The sequence below is a fragment of the Balaenoptera musculus genome, chromosome 10 (genome assembly GCF_009873245.2).
Source record: "Balaenoptera musculus isolate JJ_BM4_2016_0621 chromosome 10, mBalMus1.pri.v3, whole genome shotgun sequence".
NCBI classification, from domain to species: Eukaryota; Metazoa; Chordata; class Mammalia; order Artiodactyla; family Balaenopteridae; genus Balaenoptera; species Balaenoptera musculus.
In genome coordinates this window covers 100,619,734-100,643,433 of record NC_045794.1, presented here as the reverse complement: position 1 = coordinate 100,643,433, position 23,700 = coordinate 100,619,734, and the positions used below count along the sequence as shown (strand labels likewise).

Genomic DNA, 23,700 nt, shown 5'->3' with positions numbered 1-23,700 from the left:
GGTTTACCCACAAGTATTTCAATTCCTTGGATAAAGAGATCATCTGTTAAAATTCTATGCTTTTATTTTTAAATATAATGGTATGATAATAACCCCTGTCCAAAGGAGAAGTGTTGATGCAAGTAGTTCAAGAACCAAAAACATTCCAAAAAGTCTGGAAAAGCTTCCTGGTCTTCAAATTAAGGAGCTTGGTTTTTCTCTTAATCCCCTATCAACAGCTATTAACAATCAGAGCTAACTTCCCTCTCTGTCATGCTGTATATTTGCCTTATTTAATATATTTAATACAAGGCTCCCCTCACTGGAACGTACACACCTGAGGACAGAGATTTTTGACTGCTTTGGTCCCTGTTCAGATCACATCCAACACCTAGAATAGGGCCTGCCACATCGACACATATTAAAAGACACTGTATCACTTTGCTAGGGCTGCCGTAACAAAGTACCACAGACTGGGTGCCTTAAACAAGAAAAATTTGTTTTCTGTTTTGTTGCTAGAAGTCTGAGGTCAAGGTGTCGGCAGGATTGGTTTCTTCTGAGGCCTCTCTCATTGGTTTGCAGGTGGTCATCTTTTCCCTGTGTCTTCACATGGTCGTCCCTCTGCACCTGTGTCCTCATCTCTCCTTCTTATAAGGACACCAGTGACACTTGATTAGGGTCTACCCATATGACCTCATTTTACCTTAATTATCTCTTTAAAGGCCCTGTCTCCAAATATAATCACATTCTGAAGTACACTAGGGGTTAGGACTTCAACATATGAATTGGGGAAGGCGGGGTGGGTGGAAAACACACAATTTAGCCCACAACAGAGGGAGAAAATTGGAAGTCACTACAACTTTCTTCTATGATAATTCTTTAATATCACTAATGAAGTTTCTCTGTATCATGAAATACAGAACCATCTGCTTTAATGAATGTTGTAATACTCAGAGTACTGGTATTTAAATCCTTTTCAAAGATATAAGTAATCCATGAATCATACTGCAAATTACCTGTCAACAGGGATTCCTGTTCCACTCGAAGTTCACGAAAAAGAAGAATCAAATCAACAGCAACACCAATTGTATCCAAGTTCCTGTATAAGGTTTTTAAAAAGGACAAAGTTAGACACATTCTTTTTCTTAAACCTGCACTTCAAATTATGATCCACAATGAATGCAGAGACTACCGGTTAACAGTTCCTGTAGTGGGCAGAATAATGGCCCTCCAAGGCATCCACATCTTAATACCCAAAACCTGTGAATATGTTACCTTACATGGCAAAAGGGACTTTTACAGTCGTGAATAAATTAAGGACCTTGAGATGAAAGGACTAGCCTGCATTATTAACCAGGTGGGCCCAATGTATCACACGGGTCCTTATAAGAGGAATACTAGAGGGTCAGGGAGGGCGGCCATGAGCCAAGGAATGCAGGCAGCCTCTACAAGCTGGAAAAGGCAAGGAAAATGATTCTCCCCTAGAGCCTCCAAAAGGGGTTCAGCCATGTTGGCCCACTGTGGACTTCTGAATTTCCGAACTGTAAGATAATAAATATGTTATTTTAAGCCACTAAGTTTTTAGTAATTTGTCAAGTAGCAACAGGAAGCTAATGTGGGTAGCAGAAACGGGGTGCTGCTGTAACAAACAGATACGTGGAAGTGGCTTTGGGATCTGGCAACGGGCAGAGGCTGGAAGAATTTTGAGAAGCAGGACAGAAAAGGCCTAGATGCCTTGAATAGCAATGTGGACACTGAAGGCACTGCTGGTGAGATCTCAGGAGAAAATGAGGAACTCGTTACTGGAAACTGGACGGAACGATCCTTTTTCTACAGTGGCAGAAGCTTAGCAAAACGATGAATTTGGATATTTAGCTGAGCAGATTTCCAAGCAACACGCTGAAGGTGTGGCCTGATTTCCTCTTGGTGCGTATGGTAAAATGTGAGAGGGGAGAGACAGAGGAGACTAAAAGGGAACCAGGTATGATTTGGGAAATTCTCAGTCTATCTGGATCGCAAAAGACACTAAAACTAGACTATTCACTGTGAGGAAACTGTGCTCTGGAGAGAAAGCCAAGGATGTGGCTGGACGACCTTTTGCTAATGCCTTGCAAGAACCAGAAGGTCGGTGTTCAGTTACACAGAGGGCTCTCTAAAGAGACTAGGAGTGTTACTCATTCCCCTCAGTCATCTCAGCAGAAATCAGGAATAGAGATGGGGTTATCTAAGAAAGCTCTATGGCAGACCCTAGATTGCCTAATGGTATATAACTCCCCATGACATACATGTGAGACCCACAAGGTTTTTGAGAATGTCATACCAGTAGAAACTCTGCCAACCTGGATGAAATGCACAGAGAAAGGATGAAATGAAAGAAGGCTGTTAAACTCCCAAAATCCTACAGGCAGGAAAGAGGCTGATAAAGTTACTCAGCTGAAAACATGTATTACTCTTACCCTTCGAGAAAAAGGAAGGATGACTCTGAGGGTAGGACCAAGGGCAGAGCCTCAAGCCACAGAGATCATTCCCAGGCCTCAAAACCTGAGTTTGCCCAACTGGATTTTGAAATTGCTTGGGACCAGTGACTCCTCTTTTCCCTCAATTTTCTCCGCTTTTAGAGGGTAATGTCTAAAACTGTTATCCTAGGCCTGTCCAACCATTGTATTTTGGGAGCAGACAACTTCGTGTCTAGTTTCACATGTCCAAAGATAAAAAGGAATTTTGCTTCAGGATGAATCATACCCAGAGTCTCACCCAAATGTAATTCAGATGGTAAGATTTGGGACTTTTTAGCTAATGAGAACTTAGATGAGATTTTGGGCTAGAGTTGATGCTGAATGGGTCGAGAATGTGGGGGGACCTTGAGACGAGATGAATGTATTTTGCACATAGGACAAGACGTGAATCCTTAGGGGCCGAAGGGGTAGACTGTGCTAGGCAAAATAACGGCCCCTAAAGATGTCCACATACTAAACTCTGGAAACTGACTATATTACCTTACATGGCAAAGAGATGTGATATAATCATTTATATTTGATCTTTGTCCCCAGTTCCTGGCACAGAGCTCTCTAAAACCCTGGGAAGTTCCTGTGTGAGAGGAAGGCCTTTTGTTATTCGTACAAGCCCCTTTCACCATACTGAGCTTATGCTAAAGAGGGGACTCTTCCTGAGCCTGCAGGATGGGAGCCGGCTGCCAGAAAGGACCAGCCCTAAGATCAGACAGCTGGAACCTTCAACCCCAACCTCCTACCTCTGAGGAAGGGAAGGCAGTTTCAATCACCATGGCCAAGGATTTAATCAATCACACCTATGTGATGGAACTGTCCACACAAAAGTCCAAAACATGAGTTTGGAAAGCTTCTGAATGGGCTGATGAGCACATCAAAGTGCTCAGAAGATGGCATGCCTGGGAGGGCACGATGTTCTGTCCCCGCCCCATCCTATGTATCTCTTCCAGGTGGCTGTCCCTTTAATAGTAAACTAGTAACAGAATGTAAGTGGCTACCCTGAGTTTCTGTGAGTCGTTCTAACTGAATTATCAAACCTGAGGGGTGGTCCTGGGAATCCCTGAATTTGTAGTCAGCTGGGCAGAATGTAGCCTGGGTAACCCCATTTGCAGCTGGCATCCAAGGTGGGGCAGTCTTGTGGGACTGAGTCATGAAGTTATGGGATCTGAAGCCACTAACTTGAGGTAGTTAGTGTCAGAATGGAACTGAATTGTTGGACTGCTAGCTGTTTTTGGAGAATAAGAACTGGTCAGAAAATACCACAAGAGACTTTCTAGGAGTGATTAAATTAATGGTTTGAAGGTGGGAAGATTATCCTGAATCACCTGGGTGGGCCTCATGTAACCATAATGGTCCTTATCAGAGGGATGCCATACGGTCAGAGTCGGAAAGAGACTGGAAGAGGTTACGGTGTTGCTCTGAAGTAAAGGAATGCAGGCAGCCTCCGGAAGCTAGAAAAGCCAAGGGAATCAATTCTCTACTAGAGACTCCAGAAGGAACCAGCCCTGCTGCTGACACTAACTTTAGGTCAGGAAAACTGATTTTGGACTTCTGACCTCCAGAACTGTCAGATAATAAATTTCTGTTATTTTAAGCTACTGAATTTGCAGTACTTTGTTACAGCAGCAAAGGAAACTCATACAGCTCCCTACCTTCTTCACTTCTTCTCAACATAAATCAGAATTAAGCCAAGACATTCACTGCTAAAGAAGAGGGTCAGGGTCGGTGTGCACAAGGCTAGAATCCTCTCTCCCCTCCCCAAGGCCAGGTGGGCAGACAGCCATTGCTCCTTTCCTCTTTAGCCGAACACAAGACTGGTGGGAAAAGGGGCTCAGCACCTGCCTCCGAAAAGAAGATGCCGTTCCACCTCTGTTTCTCCTCTTGCCTCTACACATACAAATGGCTGCCAGGCACCTGGGCCCACTGCCTGCTTCTGTATGGCCAGATTTGGTGGGGGGAGAAAAATGTAACTTCATAACATGAAAATTCTATGAAATTCAAATTTCAATGTTCACAAATGAGGTTTTACTGGAACACAGCATGTGCATTTGTTCACGTACTACATATGGCTCCCTTGTACTACAATGGGAGAAGTGAGCCCCTCTGACAGAGATCACAAAGCCTGAACTATTTATCTGGCTCTCTGCAGTAAAAGTATAGCGACCACCCCAGCAATAGGATTATATTTACATGCAGAGCTACTGCTTTCAACAGTTTTTCTTTGAGTACTTCCTGAAATTTCATATGACTCAGATTGTTTTGCTTTGCTGTATTATACCCCATGTTTCCATACATCCTTGGCAAAAATAATTCCAGTCCATACAAAGTGCAATGTTCAGACAAAGATGTAAAAAGGTCTAGGCCTTAATAGGCATCCTACTTTTTAATTAACTCTTTATAACTAAAAAACATCAGAAAATACATATTGGTTGAGATCTGAATCTTGACAGGCTCGGGAATATCAGCTTTAGTTAAGGTTGACCTCAAAGCCCCTACCAGAATCTTTGTTGTCTTTCTGACTACAAAAATGTTTTTCCCAGGAGCTGATGCCCTGAATGGTTAGAATTTCCATTCTAGGGCTCTCCTTTCCCTCTCCCGTCACACTAGAGGGCCTCCCTGCCTGGAAAGGGACAAATAATCTAGCCTCTGGCCTGCTGCTTCTAGCATATAACTAGTTATACTTCTTCAATGTTAACTATTACTACCAAGATCATTACTGTTTCTATCCATTTATCTGTATATGGACGCCATGTTCAATTCTGTGCTGAAGTTAAACAACTCTCTCTTTGGTTTCCCTCTCCTTTGATCTAAAAAAAACTCATTAATTCATATCAAAGCCTCAGGTATAAAGACCGTCTAGGCAGCACGGGAGTCCCTCTCCATCGGCTTCTGGACCAGCCCGACTTCACTCATCATGCAGTAACAGGGAGCCCCAGGGCTCTGTCTACATTCAAGTCCAGAAATAAAAGTGAGCATGCTTTGGTGGCTTCTGACTTCATCTCAAGTAAAAATTGTTAATAAAAAGTGATTCCCATAAATCAAGAGGAAGGGTGCTCAGTTCTGGGAGGAGAGTGTAACATTGAGAACAAGAGCAGGACAGGGCAATTCTCTTGCTCATCCTTTAACTCCATTTTAGTTGTACATTATAAATTAGGTGGCAGTAGCTGGCAACTTTACACAATCTTAAGACGCTTAAGATAAACCGTCTTAAAATTCACATCGTGCTCCCTGTTCGACGTAAACACAAGGGCAACTAATTAAAACAACGAAAACTAATTACAACACCTACAACTAAAAAAGTGAAGTCCAGAACTGCAAATGCATTTAGGCAGGCAGACTAGAATCAAAGGATCAAAATTAGTTCAAATCACTGTGTTATGTAAAAAACCAAATCCCTCAAAACATTATAAATACAAGTGAGAAACCTGAATAACCCCTAATGTTAAACATGCTGTCCCATTACCACTCATCCAGGAGTCTCCCACAACAAGTCCTGCAGAACCCTTGTCCCCCGGAGACGGAGAGAGTCTCCTAATAAACACGGGTTGACTGTGACGCCAAAACATCTCTAACAGATAGGCCAACACGACAGAACCAGCATGCACGTACACAAAGAGATATCATCAAAGGCGTATATGTAACTACAAAGACTAGTACCTGATTGAATTTTGGTTCACAGAACACTCAATACAAGCGTTCCGGAGACACCGGAAGCACTCCGTTATTAACTGCAGATCGGAAGCCAGATGTTCCACTTGGGAAGGGTCTCTGCAGGCCAGCTCAACGGCGCGAGAAGATTTCTTTAAGATATCCAGGACCCTTTGGAAGATAGTCCTGGGTGCTGTTTCTCTGAAAAAGGATAAAATTGTTACAAACCAGAAAAAGACATTTCCAAATGTCCTTTTCAGAACACTGCTGGTGCTTAATTTTGTGGGGAGGCAAGCTAGGCCTATCTGTTCCAGCTCCTTAGTTTACGACACAAAAGAGCTACGTACACTGAGCACTTCGCCAAGTCACTGCTCTTATCAACCTGTCCCTGTATTATCTCATTTAATCTTTGCATTAACCTTATGAAGCCAATACTGTCCTCTCCATTTTAAAGACAAGACACCTGAGACAGAGAAGAGTCTATGTAACTTGCCCACATCCCTCAGCTAATAACTTTTGGAGCCACAATTCCAACTGTAACAGTCGGATTTCCACTCCCACGACAACCCGAACCCCCGTTTAAGGTGACTGTTTATGGTTATGGGTCTGCCCTTAGTCAAACCAGAATATCTGCATCTCACGTTCTAGACAGAGAATATAACCATGTCCTCTGTCACCCAGTGTGTACCTGAAGTAAAGTTATGAGAAAGGATCCTCATGAAGGACTGCCTGGGGGGCAGAGACACTACCCATTCTTAGATAGAGGAGCCAGAAGCAGTGCTCTGAGCTTACACACGTTCAGTCACAAAGATGGGGAGCCGGGGGAGCGGGAAGGAGGGAAGGAGACAGACAGAAGCAGAGGGAGACGGACAGAGAGACAGAGCGAGCTCGCTTCCGGGGAGCGTGTGTGCCCGGGGCGGGGGATGAACCTGGGGCTGTTCACCCCGCCCCCCCACCGGGCCCCGCAGTTCCCACGGCCTCTCACGCCAGGCCCACTGCCCGCACTGGCTCTCACTCCACAGCTATGAAGGGAAGGACTTCTGTCTGCAGCACGGCACCTAAATGCAAGCCCATTTCCTCATTCCATGAATCCCCTGAAGAACAAGAATCCGCTTTAATGTCAGAAGAAAAATTGCTGTCAGACAACTGAAGAGACTCTTACAGATTAGTCCTGACCATAGGAATTTCTCCCGGTGGTCCGCACTGTGGAATCCCCAGCACCCTACATTTCACCCCCGATGAAATGAAGCCAGACCACCGGGGAGCTGCGCATTTCTCCGGAAGCACGGCCACTGAAGCGCCCCAAGCGGCTGTGCTTGCTCGGGGGGGGGGGGGGGGGGGGGGGGGGGGGGGGGGGGGGGGGGGGGGGGGGGGGGGGGGGGGGGGGGGGGGGGGGGGGGGGGGGGGGGGGGGGGGGGGGGGGGGGGGGGGGGGGGGGGGGTGGGGGGGGGGGGGGGGGGGGGGGGGGGGGGGGGGGGGGGGGGGGGGGGGGGGGGGGGGGGGGGGGGGGGGGGGGGCCGGGAGACACTCCCTCCGCGAGCTTCAGGACCATAAATACTTGTACTCCAAGTGTCGCCTTTTTATCTTAAGGATGAATGATATAAATCACTTGATTTATCACGTTCTCCTCTGTCTTTGCCTTTAAGAAGCCTGGAGTCAAACCCACGACCCATCTTTAACACTATGAATCCCTCAGCATGACTTCTGAGTACTAACCTCATTTCTGGCTTTTCCCTCCCCTCCAATTTCCTCCCTTACCTTTACTTTATCTAACTGTATTTATTTTTTTAAGGCACGTCAGATTTGTTTTTGGAAGAGGCAGAATATAAATTAATCAATTAAAATTGGGAAATGGGTGCATAAAATAATCAGCCCCACCTCCCCCCGTCGGCCCGCTCTAAATGGGGATCACGAGCTTTGACTCAGAGTCGCAGCATTAAGCGACCAAATAAAAAAGTGAAAGTTCAAAGGTGCAGCATTAGCCCTGCCTCAGAAACTGTATGAAACAATGGAGTGTGTAAGCCACTTTCAGTGACAACATACAAAAAGAAGATTCACTAACACTCTCACGACAGCTTTAAGAGGAGAAGTGGGTGCTGCTGGAGAGAAGGCAATTCCCACTCTACCCCTAGAGCTCTTGCCACTGGGGCAAGATAATAATAAAATTGACAGACACGCAGGAGAAAAAGAAATTTTAATTCGTGTGCATGGAGGTCTCATAGAAATGGGACCTAAAAAGTGGGCCACAGCAGGCTGCTTTTATACTTTTTAGACAAAGAAACACTAAATTTCTGAGGAATTGACAGAACAAAGAAACTTAGGCTTTGGGTGCTTAGTTAGTGAAGAATCTAAGGAGAGTCTGGACTTGGGGTACTACGTTAAAGAGGAAACAAGGTTTGTTTATATAGGCTTCTTGGCCCCAAATTCACCTCTGGGGATAAGGGTGTCCTTCTGACTCCAGATGCAGGGAGGGTACCTCTCACACGGAGATTTATTGCCTGCTTTCAACAGAGAGGAGGGTCAGAGCGTCCCTCTTGCACTGGCTCTTTCTTAAGTAACTTTAATTCAAAAAAATCAATATGCCACTGAGGCTTATTTGGGGGAGGCGTGCACTGGGCTTGAACGATACTAAATATAGTGCAGGCACTATTAACACGCTAAGAAAGTACCCACGGGTTTAAAACATTCTGAAGAATGCCAAGAGTGATCATGATTTCTACAACAAAGAATAAACCTAATTACCTCTATCTGCCCCACCTGCATAAAATTTTGATGACATTTATTACTTAATCTTATAGTCAAATAAAAGTTGAGCGCTAGAACTCAAATAATCTACAATAAAGCCTCTTTTTTTTTTTCTCCTACGATGACTAAGAAATGTGTGTTTATACCTGGGGTAAAGAAGCCAGTATGATTTCTTTCAGCGGGTCCTTCACAAGCTCCCTCTCTCATGGGCACCACCTTCTTACTGTGAATGGTCTTCTCTGATGTCACTCTCTGAAATCTTAACCTCTGCTTCACTCAAAACTGATATCTAGCACAGCAAAAGCTTTGAAATCAAACTATAATAGACAACACAAAATAACAGCACTGTTCTTAGGAAAACTGGGTAACTGATATTCCAACCATAGAACAATTAGTAAGTTCATGAACCACCCTAAATAATTTCCAATGTTACATGTTAATTTGTCACATATACACCATGCCTTTCTCCTTCATTACACTTTTAACCAAAAGAAAAATGTTTACCTGAACTACGGCCAAGCAAAAGATTCCTGAAACACAAATAACTATTTTTTTTTTAATATTTATTTATTTAGGCTGTGCCAGGTCTTAGTTGCAGCACGCGGAATCTTCACTGCAGCATGCAGGATCTTTAATTGTGGCACGTGGGCTCTTAGTTGCAGCATGCATGTGGGATCTAGTTCCCCAACCAGGGATTGAACCCAGGCCCCCTGCATTGGGAGCGAGGAGTCTTACCCCCTGGACCACCAGGGAAGTCCCACAAATAACTATTAACAGCTACTAAAGAGTAATCACAGCAGCGTCTACCCAGCATACAACAGTTCACATATGCGGTATAAAGAGAAAATGAATTGGGATTGTGATCACTGTCATTTGTCCTCCCCTGGATTTCCTGAAACCAGCAAGCACTGGCAATCCTCTGGGTCTGTTCACGTGTATGCCCTCCCCCAGAATCCCTCTCACACCACCCCCACCCAAGCCTCTGCCTGGAAGAACCTGGGGGCTCCTTTCAGGCCTCTGAAAACTCACAGCCCTGGTGGGACTCCGCTGCTACTCAGAGTACTCAGGGGAGCCGCATCCCATCTCTATGCGGCCCTGGAGCTCGGTCCACAGAACAGAATAGCACTTACCCACGTCAGATTACATTCACCGATGCGGTCTATCACTCCAGCTAGACTATAAATCCCAGAAAAATAGAGACTACCTTATTTTTTTCTGTATCTCTAGGGCCCAGACCTGCATTCACTAATTGCATTTGTTCAATTCAAGTTTAAAACGGTGATGAGACTATTCACATATTCAGAGCGGGATCTAACTGCTTCACAGACTTGTCATGTAACCCACTTACTGAGCATGTGCCCTGAGCCAGGCGCCAGGCCTGATGGGAGCAGTGAAATCAGTGTACTTCGCAGCAGCAACTGGAAAAAGGGAAACACTGAGGAACTAGCTCAACTCGTCCATTCCCATTAAGAAATTCACACATCCTGGACCCAAAAATTTGAAAAAAAAGGGTCATATCTTAAGATGTTGATATCTTATAATTGGTATTTAAGAAACATCTAATTTCTCCTTCCCCACTGAATGATAAGCTTCCCCACCGAATGGGTAAGCTTAAAGGGGGAGGGAGAGGTGAGGGGTTTGTAACTCAATTAACTACATTTTAATTTCTCGAAAGCAGAGACTATTTCTTAGATATATGTATACCCCTCTATAAAGGGTGAAAGGAAAAAAAAAAACTTTTCCTCTAGAGCCATAGAATATCTACATATTTATTCACCATATTTAATACAATATAATAAATTAACAACTTTCATGAGATAAGGACAAAAAAAAGCTTTTCATTAACGTAACTACTATGAAAACATTTAACTCTCTTCTGTACCTCTTTACCTTCTCCACAGTCTTGAAAGAAAGCTATTTGGCATTACAGATCCAAAGGAGTCCTAATGTACTCTGTCTGCAAATTCCATGTTCACTGTCAAGACAGCACAGCTAAGTATGTGTAATGATTAACGACAGTGAAATAACCAGTAAAGATCAGTCAATCGCTTGTTATATACAAATGTTATTAATAATAAAAATTGCTGTCATTTCTGCTTTAACCAAACTAACACAAAATATTCACAAGACTTTAAGAAGCTTAGCTACTTCATTCCAGAAGGCCGAAAGTACTTAGAAGGACAATTAAAATTCAACCATTAGACATTCCTTTTACATAGGGAATGAATGTATACCCTGAAGACAACTTATAAATGAAATGTTACATTACAGAACAAAAACAGCCTTTGAATTATACAAAAGGTAGAATTTCACTTCCTTCAAGTTTGAACAGGTTTAATCTTGACAAGTCCTGTTTGAATAAAATTAAAGGAAACTACTGGTGATTACAGCACAGGTTAGATAGGCCTAACATACCATCCGTACTCACATCTTACAGTCAATTCATCAGGCACGGACCCTCCTTCTGAAAAGGAGACTAACTGTTCGTCATTTAACACTACAACTAAGACTACATCCTGGTTAAAAGATTCATTCTAATACCCGACATTTAATTAAAAATTGACACGTGGTTTAGAGTCGTTTACCACTGTCACTGAGAAAACTATTAGAATACACACAAGTTCAGAGATTAAAATAACAATCATTGGTTGTTATTTAAAACCATAAACCCCTTACTGATTTGACTGCGTTAGACGAACAAAAACAGAAAATAACATTTCTATCTCCTATCAGAAAGAGCCTGGGCAAAAGTTTGAAATTCATCTCTGCAGACCTCAAAACTCTCCTTTATATACTCTCTTCCCCTCTTCTGTCACATCCAGGACACTCAAGCTGAGACAACTCCCTGAGACAGGGTTGCAGGGTTGGCAAACTTCTTCTGTAAAGAGCCAGAGTGTAAATATTTTAGGCTTTGAGGACCTGACAACCTCTGTCACAACTTCTCTGCTGCTGCAGGGCAAAAGCAGCCATAGACAACATCCAAACGAACGAACACAGCTGTGTTCTAGTAAACTCTTTTTATGGACACTGAAATTTAAAGTTCATATAATTTTCATGCGTCATGAAATTTTGTTCATTTGTTTTCCCCTACCATTTAAAATATAAAAATCATTCTTAACTCAAAGGCCATTTAAAAAAAAAAACAAAAAAAACAAACAAAAAAACCAGGTGGGGCTTCCCTGGTGGCGCAGTGGTTGAGAATCTGCCTGCCAGTGCAGGGGACACGGGTTCGAGCCCTGGTCTGGGAAGATCCCACATGCCGCGGAGCAACTAGGCCCGTGAGTCACAATTACTGAGCCTGCGCGTCTGGAGCCTGTGCTCCGCAACAAGAGAGGCCGCGATAGTGAGAGGCCCGCGTACCGCAATGAGGAGTGGCCCCCGCTTGCCACAACTAGAGAAAGCGCTCGCACAGAAACGAAGACCCAACACAGCCATAAATAAATAATTAATTAAAACCAAAACCAAAAAACAGGTGGGAGGTCAATTTGGCCCACAGATCATTGTTTGGCGATACCAGCTTTAAAGGTTCCAAATATATCAGTCCTCTCCCTCCACCCCGAAAGTCACATGCTTCCCTCTTCCCCAATGTCCTCACCACAGTCAAAATTCGTCTCTCATCAGAACGAAGAGAATCTCAAATGCATTATACCAAGCAAAGGAAACGAGCGAAGTGAAATGCGCAGAAGTGGACAGTGTCCAGAAGAGACCGTGCACACAGAGAAAGCTGGCAAATGAGCAGCGCTGGCACTAAGGTCCCAGGTGAAGGCCGGCCGTTCCAGGAGAGGTGCTGGGACAACTATCAATCCGATGAGAAAAAACAATTGGAGCCTTATGTAGAATCCTACTAAAAGTACTCCAGATGGATTTAGAATACATGTTAGGCAAAACTATGAAACTCTGGAAGAAAATATATGGAGATGTCTTTACAGTCTTAGGTAGAGAACGATTTTGTATGTAAACCTTATTTAAAAAGTGGTATTTGAGCAAAGAACTGAGGAAGGTGAGGACGCAAACTATGCCCCTTCCTGTGAGAAGAGCTTGGATGGCAGGCAAAGGCATCACAGGAACAGCAGGGGGCTTGGTGGAAGCATCCAGTGACTCAGGGGCAAGACACAGGCTCTGTAGGCCACTGAAAGAACCTCCGCTCCTGATGTGAACCCAGGGAGGGTTCTGAGCAGAGGAGTGACATCACCTGATTTCACTTTGAAAGGATCCCTCTGGCTATTCTGTAAAGAACTGATCATAGCAGGGAGAAGAAAAGACAACAGGAGATCAGTCAGGACACTGTTCTTGGAAAAGAGTGGCAGAGGCAGACATAATAAGCACGGACCAGATTCTGAATATATTCTGAAGATGGAGCCAATAAGACTTGATGATAAATTATTATGAGGGTTATCTGAGAAGGGGGAGCCAAGGATGGCTCCAAACTTTGGCCTGAGCAATAAATGGACAGATGTATCTACTGTTTACTGAGTTGGAGAGACTGTTGTAAAGATATATGGAGATGGGGGGAATCCGGAGTTCAGATGGAGATTTGTTACATTTGAGGTACTTACTAGAAATACAAGTGGAAATGTGGAGTAGGCAGATGAACATACAAGTTTGGAGATCAGGAGAAAAAGTCCAGCTAAAGAAAAACTGCTAGAGTTACCATCAAATGTAAAGTAGTAAAAACCCCAAGCTGATGCAATTGCCAGGAGAGTACAGGTAGGTGGGGAGGAGAGGCCTGAGGACTGAGCTCTGGACCTCAGAGAGAAAAGCCAACAAGAGAGGAGAATCTGAAGGGGTTGTTGTTCTAGAAGCCAAATGAAGAAGGTGTCTCAAGGAGAAAGAAGTGATGAACTACATCAACTGCAGCTGATAAGGATTTATCCAGTAAGATTTAAGATTTTAAGATTTATCTTAAATCCAGTAAGATAAGGATTTAAGATGAAGACCAATGGACTTGGCAATGTGGAATGGGTTCAAGAGAAAAGAGAAATTGTAGTAGGTGAATATAAAAAACTCTTTAGAGAAGCTTTATTATAAATGGGAGCAGAGAAAAATCAGGGAAATGGGGGAGAGATTTTCTTAGGATGGGAAAAATTACAGCAGATCTATAACTGATGAGAACAATCTAACAGAAAAGGTAAAACTGATGATTTAAGAAAGTGGGGGGGAAAGAGAGATTGTTGGAGCAACGTATGCAAAAGGGAGCGGAATTTAGTGCAGACCTGAGGGGGGCTGGCATCTGAAGCAAGGCAGTTCACCGACAGGTAACAGAGGGAAGGCAAATTATGGGGACAGATACAAGTAGGGGGTAGAGAGGGTAGTGGGAGTTCCTGGAAATTATCTTCTGGTCGCCCCTATTTTTTCAGAAAAATAGGAACTGAGAATGAGGATGAGGGAGAGGCAACGGAGACTTAGGGAGAGCAAAAGGCATAAAGCAGTTAACTAGGAAAGCAGGAGAATTAATGGACTAGGGAAATAGAAGGACTGCCGGGCAGAACTAAATGCCTACCCAGGTCAGTGATCATCCACTTACAGAAAGACCAATCAGTATGGCTGTAAGTTTTTCTCCATCCTTATTCAGTTATTTGGGTGCAGACACAAAGGAAACAGCAAGCTGGATTTAACTAGAGCTGAAGTTTTACCAGGAAAGTATGACAAAGTTAGGAGAAGAGGCAAGGGAAATGAGAAAGTATACAAGGAAATGCTTTATTACTGATCCTTAGATCTAAACTGGATTTAAGAAGGGAAATGTGAACATAAGGAACCAAAGGCACACTGAATAGGAAGGAGTAGGACCAACAGACTGTGGGTCCTGGTGGGGTTGAAGACTCGTTGGAACAGGGGACCCAGAGAGACAGGATACAACAGGCAGCCAGAGTGGGACTCTTGGAATTAAGATTGTGGAGGGAATGCAGCCATGGTTAATCATAAGGCCTGGGTAGCACGTGGCAATGTGTGGTGAGATGGGAGGAAGGGGGTGTCCAAGTTCACTGAAGGAGAGAAAGTCAAGAAATAAAAGGCCAGGGTAATGAAAGGATAATCTATGTAAAAACTAAACTAACCAAGATTTAAGACAGCAGAAGTAATGCAGAGTTAACAGCGAACTAGAGCTAAATTCTTTAAGGAACGACATAGAGGGACCAACAGATCTTTTAATAGCAGAAGAGATTATCCATGAGGTATACTCTGATGGCATGAGATGAAAAGTTGGAGGGGTTTTGGAGGAAAAAGTTCTGAAAGCAGCAATGACAATCACCTTCACACCTACACACCTTCAAGCCAAGCAGTACACTGGATATAGGAGAAAACAGCCCACTTTGAGGACCTTCTGGGAAAGGTTGTCTTAGAAGTGAGCCGTATTTCACCTAGATCAAGAAGATGAAAGGAATATTCAGAGAGGTTGAGGACATAGGGAATTTTGCACACGGGAAGGGTTTTAAAAGCTGAGGAGTCAGAAAAGGATCCATACAAAGCCTTAAGGGAGTCAGAGAGTAACAGAAAACCTAGGAGTTTCCCATTTTAATTAGAAAATCAGCTTGTGAATGTCTAGCAAAAACCCCGTTGAGATTTTATTTTGAATGGCATTGAAACCACAGGTCAACTTGGGGAGAACTGATGTCTCTACGTTATTGCAGTTTCCTATCATGTAATGGTATAACCATTTATGTTTTCTTTAGTGTCTTTTGATCGAGTTTTGTAATATTCTCAATGAGGAAGATAGCCACTAACACTTAAACTGTGCTTATTCCGTGCCCGGCACTTAACTAAGCACTATATATAAAATGTCCACGGCACTTAACTAAGCACTATATATAAAATCTCCACGGCTACCGTGAGCATATCCCTAGCTTACAAATCGTCCTCTTACCTCTAATGTGACTTCTCTGGGCTTGTGGCCGTCAGAGAGGTTGACTCAGCCTAGAGTGAGCCCCAGGGTTCCTTGGTCTTTGAATGAGTGTCCTTGCCCACAGCCCAGTGACCACACCCTCGGGTCCAGGGACCACTACAAAAGACTGGAAGAACGAAAGAGCTGAGAAACTCTCCTCTGGGGGCATGGTTGGTCACAATTCTAACCTTATTTATTTTGATTTGCTGGCTCAAACTTCTTCCTGTCTACTTTGTCCATTTAAGATAATTGGATGTGCAGGGTGGCTCACACTGACCACACTGGTATTTTGAAGCTGAGTCAGAACACCTTACCAAGTAGTTCTGTGTGGTATTCCAGCTCATGGCACAGGTAAAAATAAAGGAAACTGTCACCACACTCTACGAAGTTCTTTTTATAGTGTAGCGTAATTGAGGTTCTCTCTCAACACAGCTGATCTGAATCATGGTTGAGTCAAGACAGCATATGGCGTCCTTTGCTAAGCTGACAAGTGGTGTGGGTTTCTTTTGGGGGGGGATTGTTTCGTTTCTTTTTTTTTTAATAATGACCTTCCTCTCCAACTCTTTTTATTTATTTATTTATTTATTTTTGGCTGCGTTGGGTCTTCGTTGCTGCGCGCGGGCTTCTCATTGCGGTGGCTTCTCTTGTTGGGAGCACGGGCTCTAGGCGCGCGGGCTTCAGTCGTTGCGGCACACAGGCTCAGTAGTTGTGGCTCACGGGCTCTAGAGCACAGGCTCAGTAGTTGTGGCGCATGGGCTTAGTTGCTCCGTGGCATGTGGGATCTTCCCGGACCAGGGCTCGAACCCGTGTCCCCTGCATTGGCAGGTGGATTCTTAACTGCTGCACCACTAGGGAAGCCCGTTTTGTTTTTGTTTTTGGTGCAGCCAAAGACTCTTGTTGGTCAGAGGCTCAGCGATGTTTGGGGAAAAGCTATGTGAATGTGTGTACATGCAGATGATAGGTTAATTTTGAGTTCTGCACTATGCTGACCTCTGAAGTGCTCAATATTCCCTTTCCTTATGAAAGTTAGTCAACATACTGATGCGAGCAATGAGGAACACCAAAACATTTTCTACCTCTTGAAATCATCATCATCTGTCATTATTTGATAATTTTTTATACCTCTTACTAGAGTCTTTCCTCTGTGCTCTCACTTTATATCTAATGACCCCAGAAAATTAAATAATCTAAGGAAATAATAAAAATACAACCAAGTGCTCATGATGTGCTAGCAGGTACTGAAAATACAGAGGTAAGTAAGAAGAATCCTGCCCTCAGATTGTTCTCATTCTAGTGGGACTGGGAGGTGACTAAGTGATCACAATACTCTAGTGAAGTTCCTTGAAAGAGGAAAGGGGAACATAGGACAGAAGCACATAGGTCAAAAAGGCTTTCAGTAGGGGTTGAAATGGTCATTAAAACCTGAGGGAAAATTAGGAGTGTGTGTAGGAGGAAAGGAATGAAGTTACAAGTTTAACATTACAGCATTTGAGCTATTCCCCCTTTAGTGGTTTGAAGTGAGCTAGAAATAGTTACTTACACTGTACCAACTAGAGTTGCATCACTAAACACAGAGCATGGTACACAGCATATGTGAGGTAATTAAACAAGTAAATAACTAACACGGTAAATCGAATTAATAGCTTTCGAGCAATCAGAGCAGTCATTACTGACTGGCTGTCAGTGCTAAGTGACTTTCTTTATTACAGCCATTGGCTCTTCACTGTTTATTCAGTTCAACATATATTAAGCACTCACAATGGACCGGGCACTATGCTAGAAGATACCATAAAGAAGACAGACCCTGCCCACAGCAAAGTCACAACCAAGTCAGGGGAAACACATATAAAAGTCTATTGCATTATGAAATGAAAGTGCAGTGAGAAAGGAGTTCACACTTTAAACATCTCCCCTCCATTCCAGACACGGTAATCATATGTTTATTTCTAAAAATTATAAATATAGAGCCCAACTTTAAAACAAGGTGAATATCTCCACACACCAGAAACTGACGGGAAACACTTGGCTATAATCAGGTCTAAAACCAGAGTGGAACATTTCAGAATGGCCTAAGGTCATCTGCAATTCAACTCTGGCAGGATGACGAGAACCAAAAGCCGCCTACACCTTGTGGCGATCAGAGTCACTACGTAAAAGTCAGTGTTAGGACAGGACTCCCCTGCATCTGCAGAGAGAGAAAAAGCTGGACTCAGTGCAGCCCTAGGTATGGGTTACCTGCAAAGCTGTGCGCCTCCAACGTCAGGACAAAGCCAAGAGAGCTTCAGAGATGGAACCCGGTCCAAGATGCTGGCTAGCTTAGTGACCAGACACACGATATCCCAATATCACTATGACACAAATCACCAATAGCAGGAAAACCTGATCTTAGGCTGGGGTCATTGGGGAAATAGGTGGAAGAAAACGCAACATCATTATACAAGGAGGAGTTAGCCCAGAAAGGGAGAAAATGTAACAAATTTCTCAAGGTGAGCCAGCAAACTAGAAGTTCAAAGAGAAAATCTAACCCTAAGAAAAACTGGTCCCTTTCCTCACCACTCCCAATGACATACCTGCAGAATTTGTGCTTCCCAACCCCGCAACTCTAGACTGTGCTGGACTAAGCCCTAGGGCCAAGACAAAGAACGTCTCCATCAGGGAGCATAGAAAAGGATCTAGTGTATCTTAAACTAGATCCACAGAATGATCACTTTGAGATTCTCAAGCCGGTGAACCAGCAGGCAAAGAAGAGTGACTACACTGGCAGGAGAAACCCACCCTGATTATCAGGAAGAGTTGCTACTACAAGCTGGGCACCGGGAGGAGTAATCTGGAACTCAGGGGTTCAATGGGCTGTCTCTTGGTACTTCCATGTCTAGGGATAGCCACAAACAGGCAGCTGCAGAAACCACAGACTGACAGGAGAGAGGCAACCAAGGGCTCAGCCCCCTCGGCATGACAGCCCAGCTACAGTGCTGGGGGAAAGTCAGGGAAGTCTAGACTGGAAGCTGGAGCAGGGAGATGATTATGCAATTACGGCCTCAGGACAGTCTTCAGCAGTGGGGACTGAACTTACTGCACTAACACTCCTGTCCAGGTCTTTCCTTTTAGATTCCAAACAGCTATAGCCTCCAAGAGCCCGCAACTGAGTGAACGGTATCAGGCAAGAGGAGGTCTCAGAAGACGAGCACGCCGTAACAAATGTTCACAGTGTCCCTCACCGCACAGCCCTGGTCCATCTAGATAACAACCCCAGGGGCAATTCTCAACCAGTGGGCAACAGGTTAATAGATAAATCACCCAGCCCTGTGCACAGATTATTTGGAGGTGCAGCCCTCAGGGACACCCAGTGGGGTTGAGCTCCAGCTGCCTACAACAGTCACCACTCAATACGGCATCCCTACATTGGCTGTTCCCCCTTCCACACCTAGCTTCCCCCCATCCCACACTCCTGACTGCTGGGTACTTCACCCAAGTCCCTACCTCAAATTCTGCTTTGGGGAAAAAAAAAAATCCAAAGGCTCAGGTATACAAGGAGACATGTGTAAAGATGGTCCCTGCAGTACTGTTTGAATTACCAAAACTTCAGGACAAATCCAATACCCATCAGTAAGAAAAAAGGTAGGTAAATTATGATGTAAGCTTATGAAGGGACACTCTACAGCAGTTGAAGTTAATGATCTAGCTCTCTATGTATAAAAACTGGTAACACTCGAAAACAGAGCAAAAATTAAAGATGCAAACTGCAGAGTGTACAGCATAAAACATACAGTTTAACACGTACAAGGGAGAGAGGAATGAGACTGGAAAGTGAAGCAAAGAGCCCTATCCACCACTCTCACCTCCGGGCATTCACGCCCTTCTGTGTGACCCTTAGAACACGCAGTAGTAAGGTATGTCCTTTCCAAGATGATAAAGGCACCCCAGCTCCCATCTTGAGCGGGCTCTCTTGGATCACTCGCTTTCGAACAAGCCGGCTGCCGAGGCACGAGCAGCCCTAGGGAGGGGTCCACGTGGTGAGGAACTGGAGCTTTCTGCCCAGAGCCACTCGTGTGAGCGTGGAACCCCGACCTCCCACCCCAGTGAGGCCTCCGGGAGACCACACACCTGGTCTACGGCTTGACTGCAGCCTCGCGCAAGACCCCAAGCCAGATCCACCCAGCTAAGCAGCTCCCAGATTCCGGACCCTAATAAACTGTGTGAAACAATAAATGCCTGTGGCTTCAAGCTGCTAACTTGTGGGGTTATTTGTTCTAATACCGAGAACATTAACAATATCAGTAATGTTTTGGATTTTGAGAGAACAAGACAAAATTGTAACATTTGCTGATTTTTCAAGTGAAATACAAGGGTACTTGTTAGATTATCTGTTATATCGTCCTCCATAAAGGCATTAACATTATTATATATTTGTGGGTTTTGACTTGACAAGAGTTTAAAAATAAGCAAACAAACCAACAAAAACACTAGATTGAAAGTTAACGGAAAGCTTCAATTTCCTTTTTCCTTAGAGTACACAAGTATGGTTTTCTACAATGTCAGCTCCTAAAGAAAGCACAGTCACTCCACGCAAAATCATCTAAATTCCTCTGCTCATGTCATAATGTAAGTTACTGTCAAGTACTCACTTTTTTATTGGAAATTCTATAACTTTTTAAAATTATCTAATACCGCTAAAATACCTTTCTACCAAGGAATTAAGATTTTGTAAGAAGTTACTGCCTACATCTTTTGGATCTGAAAAACCAATCTTCTTCCACTGACTTGAGTTATTAAATCTATTCCTTATTCTAAAGTTCCAGAGGCAGTTCCAAAGCCTATTAAAACAAGAACTTGATCATGGAATTGAGATGAAATTAAAAATTTTACAAGCACTATTTTAAAATATGAAAAAAATTCAAGAATTACCACACTTTTCACTTCTTTTCACTCCTGATTCTGACTAGAGCCGGCAATAATAATAGTGGTGTTTGCTGGCATCAACTACGTGCCAGGCACCATTCCAGATTCGACATCCAGCACCCCCTAATACCCACATCAACCCTACAAGGTAGGCATTATTATAATACCCGTCCTACCAGGGTAGAACTGAGGCTCAGAGAAGTTAAAAATATTTGCAGTTCATGCAGCTAGTATGTTGCAGTACTCAGATTTGAAACTAGACCTATGCCTTACAAAAGTCTTTTTCCCCTGAAACCCACTGAGTCCAAAAAGATATCAATATTTCATACTGACACATTTCAATGGGGAGAGGAAGAAGCTCCCTGAACTCAAATTGTTTAGAAAACAAAACAATTTCAGTCACTCTGCAAAACAGCCCCTGCATTATTCACAGGTCACAAAAAGCCGAGGCAAATCCGACTCCTACCCGGGAGGAAGGAGATCTCAGGTTCCACAGCAGTAGGATGATATCACACTACGGCTATCCCTGCAATGCAAGATTCCAAAAGCACCCTCACACTGCAATTTTCAGTGGACAATGAGGTGAAATTTCCAGCGCCACATTACTTCCCTTTTCCTTCCAGAATGACTTCCCTTTCTTTCTACATTTGGTTTCAAGCATTTCATGCACTCACACATCAGTCACTTCAGCTCATCTCAGTCTCTGGAAACAGACAGCACTGTCCCGCATAGATGAAAATGTAGAACAAAGCCCGACTCACTCTAACTGTATGAAGAACATTAGATAAACCTTTCTTTTCTTAGAGCAAATTTTACAATTCACAAACATTGTTTTACCACAAAGTCTGAGATTTAGCTCAAGTAAGTTCTTCTGGGGGTGGCAAGGAGAAGGACAATAATTTTACACACAGAAAACAGATATAACTTACATACAGTGAATTACACAGATCATTAGTGTTTAACGAGTTGTGTCAAATCCAGGCAACCAATACCCATCTAGATAGAGCACATTTCCTTTACTCCAGAAAATTCCCTCATGCTCCTTCCCAGTCAACCCCCAACCTCCTTTGACAACCATTGTTCATGTCTGTATTGCCAATTAGCGATACAGACAAGATTAGCTTTGCCAATTGTAGAACTTCATAGAATCATACAGTATGTACTCTTTGTCTAGCTTCTTGCATTCAGTACGTTTTGAGACTCGTCCATGTTGTTGTGTATACTGGTGGTTCATTCATTTCAATTACCGGGCAGTTTTAGCCATTCTCCCATTGACGGACATTCGAGTTGGTTCCAGTATTTGGCTATTACCAATAGAGCTGCTATAAACATTCTTTTACAAGCCTTTTGTGAACATATGTTCTAGGGTAAATACCTAGGGTCATAGGCAAGGGTACATTTAACTTTATAAAAAACTGCCAAAATGTTTCCCAAAGCAGTTGCACCATTTACACTCCCACCAGCAATGTACGAGAGTTCCAGTTGCTCCACATCCTTGCCAAAATTTGGTACTGTCAGTCATTCTAATCCTAGCAATTCTAATGAGTATGCAGAGGTATCTCATTATGGTTTTACTTGTTTATAACAGCTTTATTGAGATATAATTAACAAAGCATACAATTCACTAATTTAAACTACATAATTTGATGGATTTTGGTATATTACATTATTAACTTTTTAAATTGTGGTAAAACAAATATATAACATAAAATTTGCCATTCTGACCATCTTTAAGTGTAGAATTCAGCGGCTTTAATTATATTCATAATGTTGTACAACCATCACCACTAATTCCAAAACTTTTCTAAGACCCCAAACAAACTCTGTAACCATTAAACAATAACTCCCCCCACCAACCCCTGGTAATCTCTAATCTCCTTTCTGTCTCTGTGAATTTGCCAATTCTAAGTACTTCATAGAGGTGGAATCTTAACAATATTTGTCCTTTTATGCCTGGCTTCTTTCACTTCGCATGTTTTCAAGGTTTCAAGGTTCACCCCCATTATAGCATGTATCGGTACTTTATTCCTTTTTATGGCTAAATAATATTCCACTGTAGGTACATACCACATTTTGTTTATCCATTCATCTGCTGATGGACACTTAGGTTGTTTCCATCTCTTGACTATTGTGAATAATACCTCAATGAACACTGGCATAAAAGTATCTGTTTGAGTCCCTGCTTTCAACTCTCTTGGGTACGTACACACCTAAGAGTGGAACTGCTGGGTCATATTCTGTGTTTAGCTTTTTGAGGTGCCACCAAACTGTTTTCCATAGTGGCTGAACCATTTCACATTCCCACCAGCAATGTACAAGGGTTCCAAACTCTCCACATCCTCACCAACACTTACTTTCCATTTTTTGGTAACAGCCATCCTAATGAGCATAGAGTGGTGTCTCATTGTTTTAATATGCATTTTCTTGATGATTAATGACGTTGAGTACTTTATCATGTGTTTGCTGGCCATTTATATAATCTTCCTTTGTAAAGCACAGATTTTTATGACCAATTTTTTAATTGGATTGTCTTTTTATTATTGAGTTACAGGAGCACTTTTATATATTCCAAAGCAAGTTCTTTGTCAGATATATGTATTGCAAATATTTTCAGTCTATGGCTTGCCTTTTTCATTTTCTTAATGGTGTCTTTTGATGAGCAGAAGTTTTTTTAATTTTGATAAAAGTCTAGCTTGATAATCAATTTTTTCTTTCAAGGTTAATGTTATCTGTGTCCTGGATAAGAAATGTCTGCCTACACACAAGATCACAAAGATATTCTCCCATCTTCTAAACATTTTATAGTTTTAGCTTTTATGTTTAGGTTTATAATCCATGTTGAAATATTTTTTGTGAATGGTCCAAGGTATGGGTCAAAGTTCATTTTATTCCAATTAGATATCAAGTTGTTCTACCACCACCATTTGTTGAAATAAATAATTTTTAGATTGACTTTGGTTTAGAGTTTGCAAATATTTTGGAAATGGGCTTAACACTCCTTACACAACATTCAGCATTCAATAAAAGATAGGACCAAATGACTAA

At 43.0% G+C, this 23,700-nt stretch overlaps 1 protein-coding gene across 1 annotated transcript in view; it reads right to left on the bottom strand.

The window, feature by feature from the left end:
• Positions 1-23,700, bottom strand: part of ATXN10 (ataxin 10) — a 153,781-nt gene that overhangs the window by 124,883 nt on the left and 5,198 nt on the right. Inside the window, exons 2-3 of the mRNA XM_036865586.1 lie at positions 6,144-6,335; positions 996-1,078 (exon numbers count right to left, since the gene is read on the bottom strand). Coding sequence (XP_036721481.1) covers positions 996-1,078; positions 6,144-6,335 — 275 coding nt within the window. The remainder of the gene's footprint in view (positions 1-995; positions 1,079-6,143; positions 6,336-23,700) is intronic.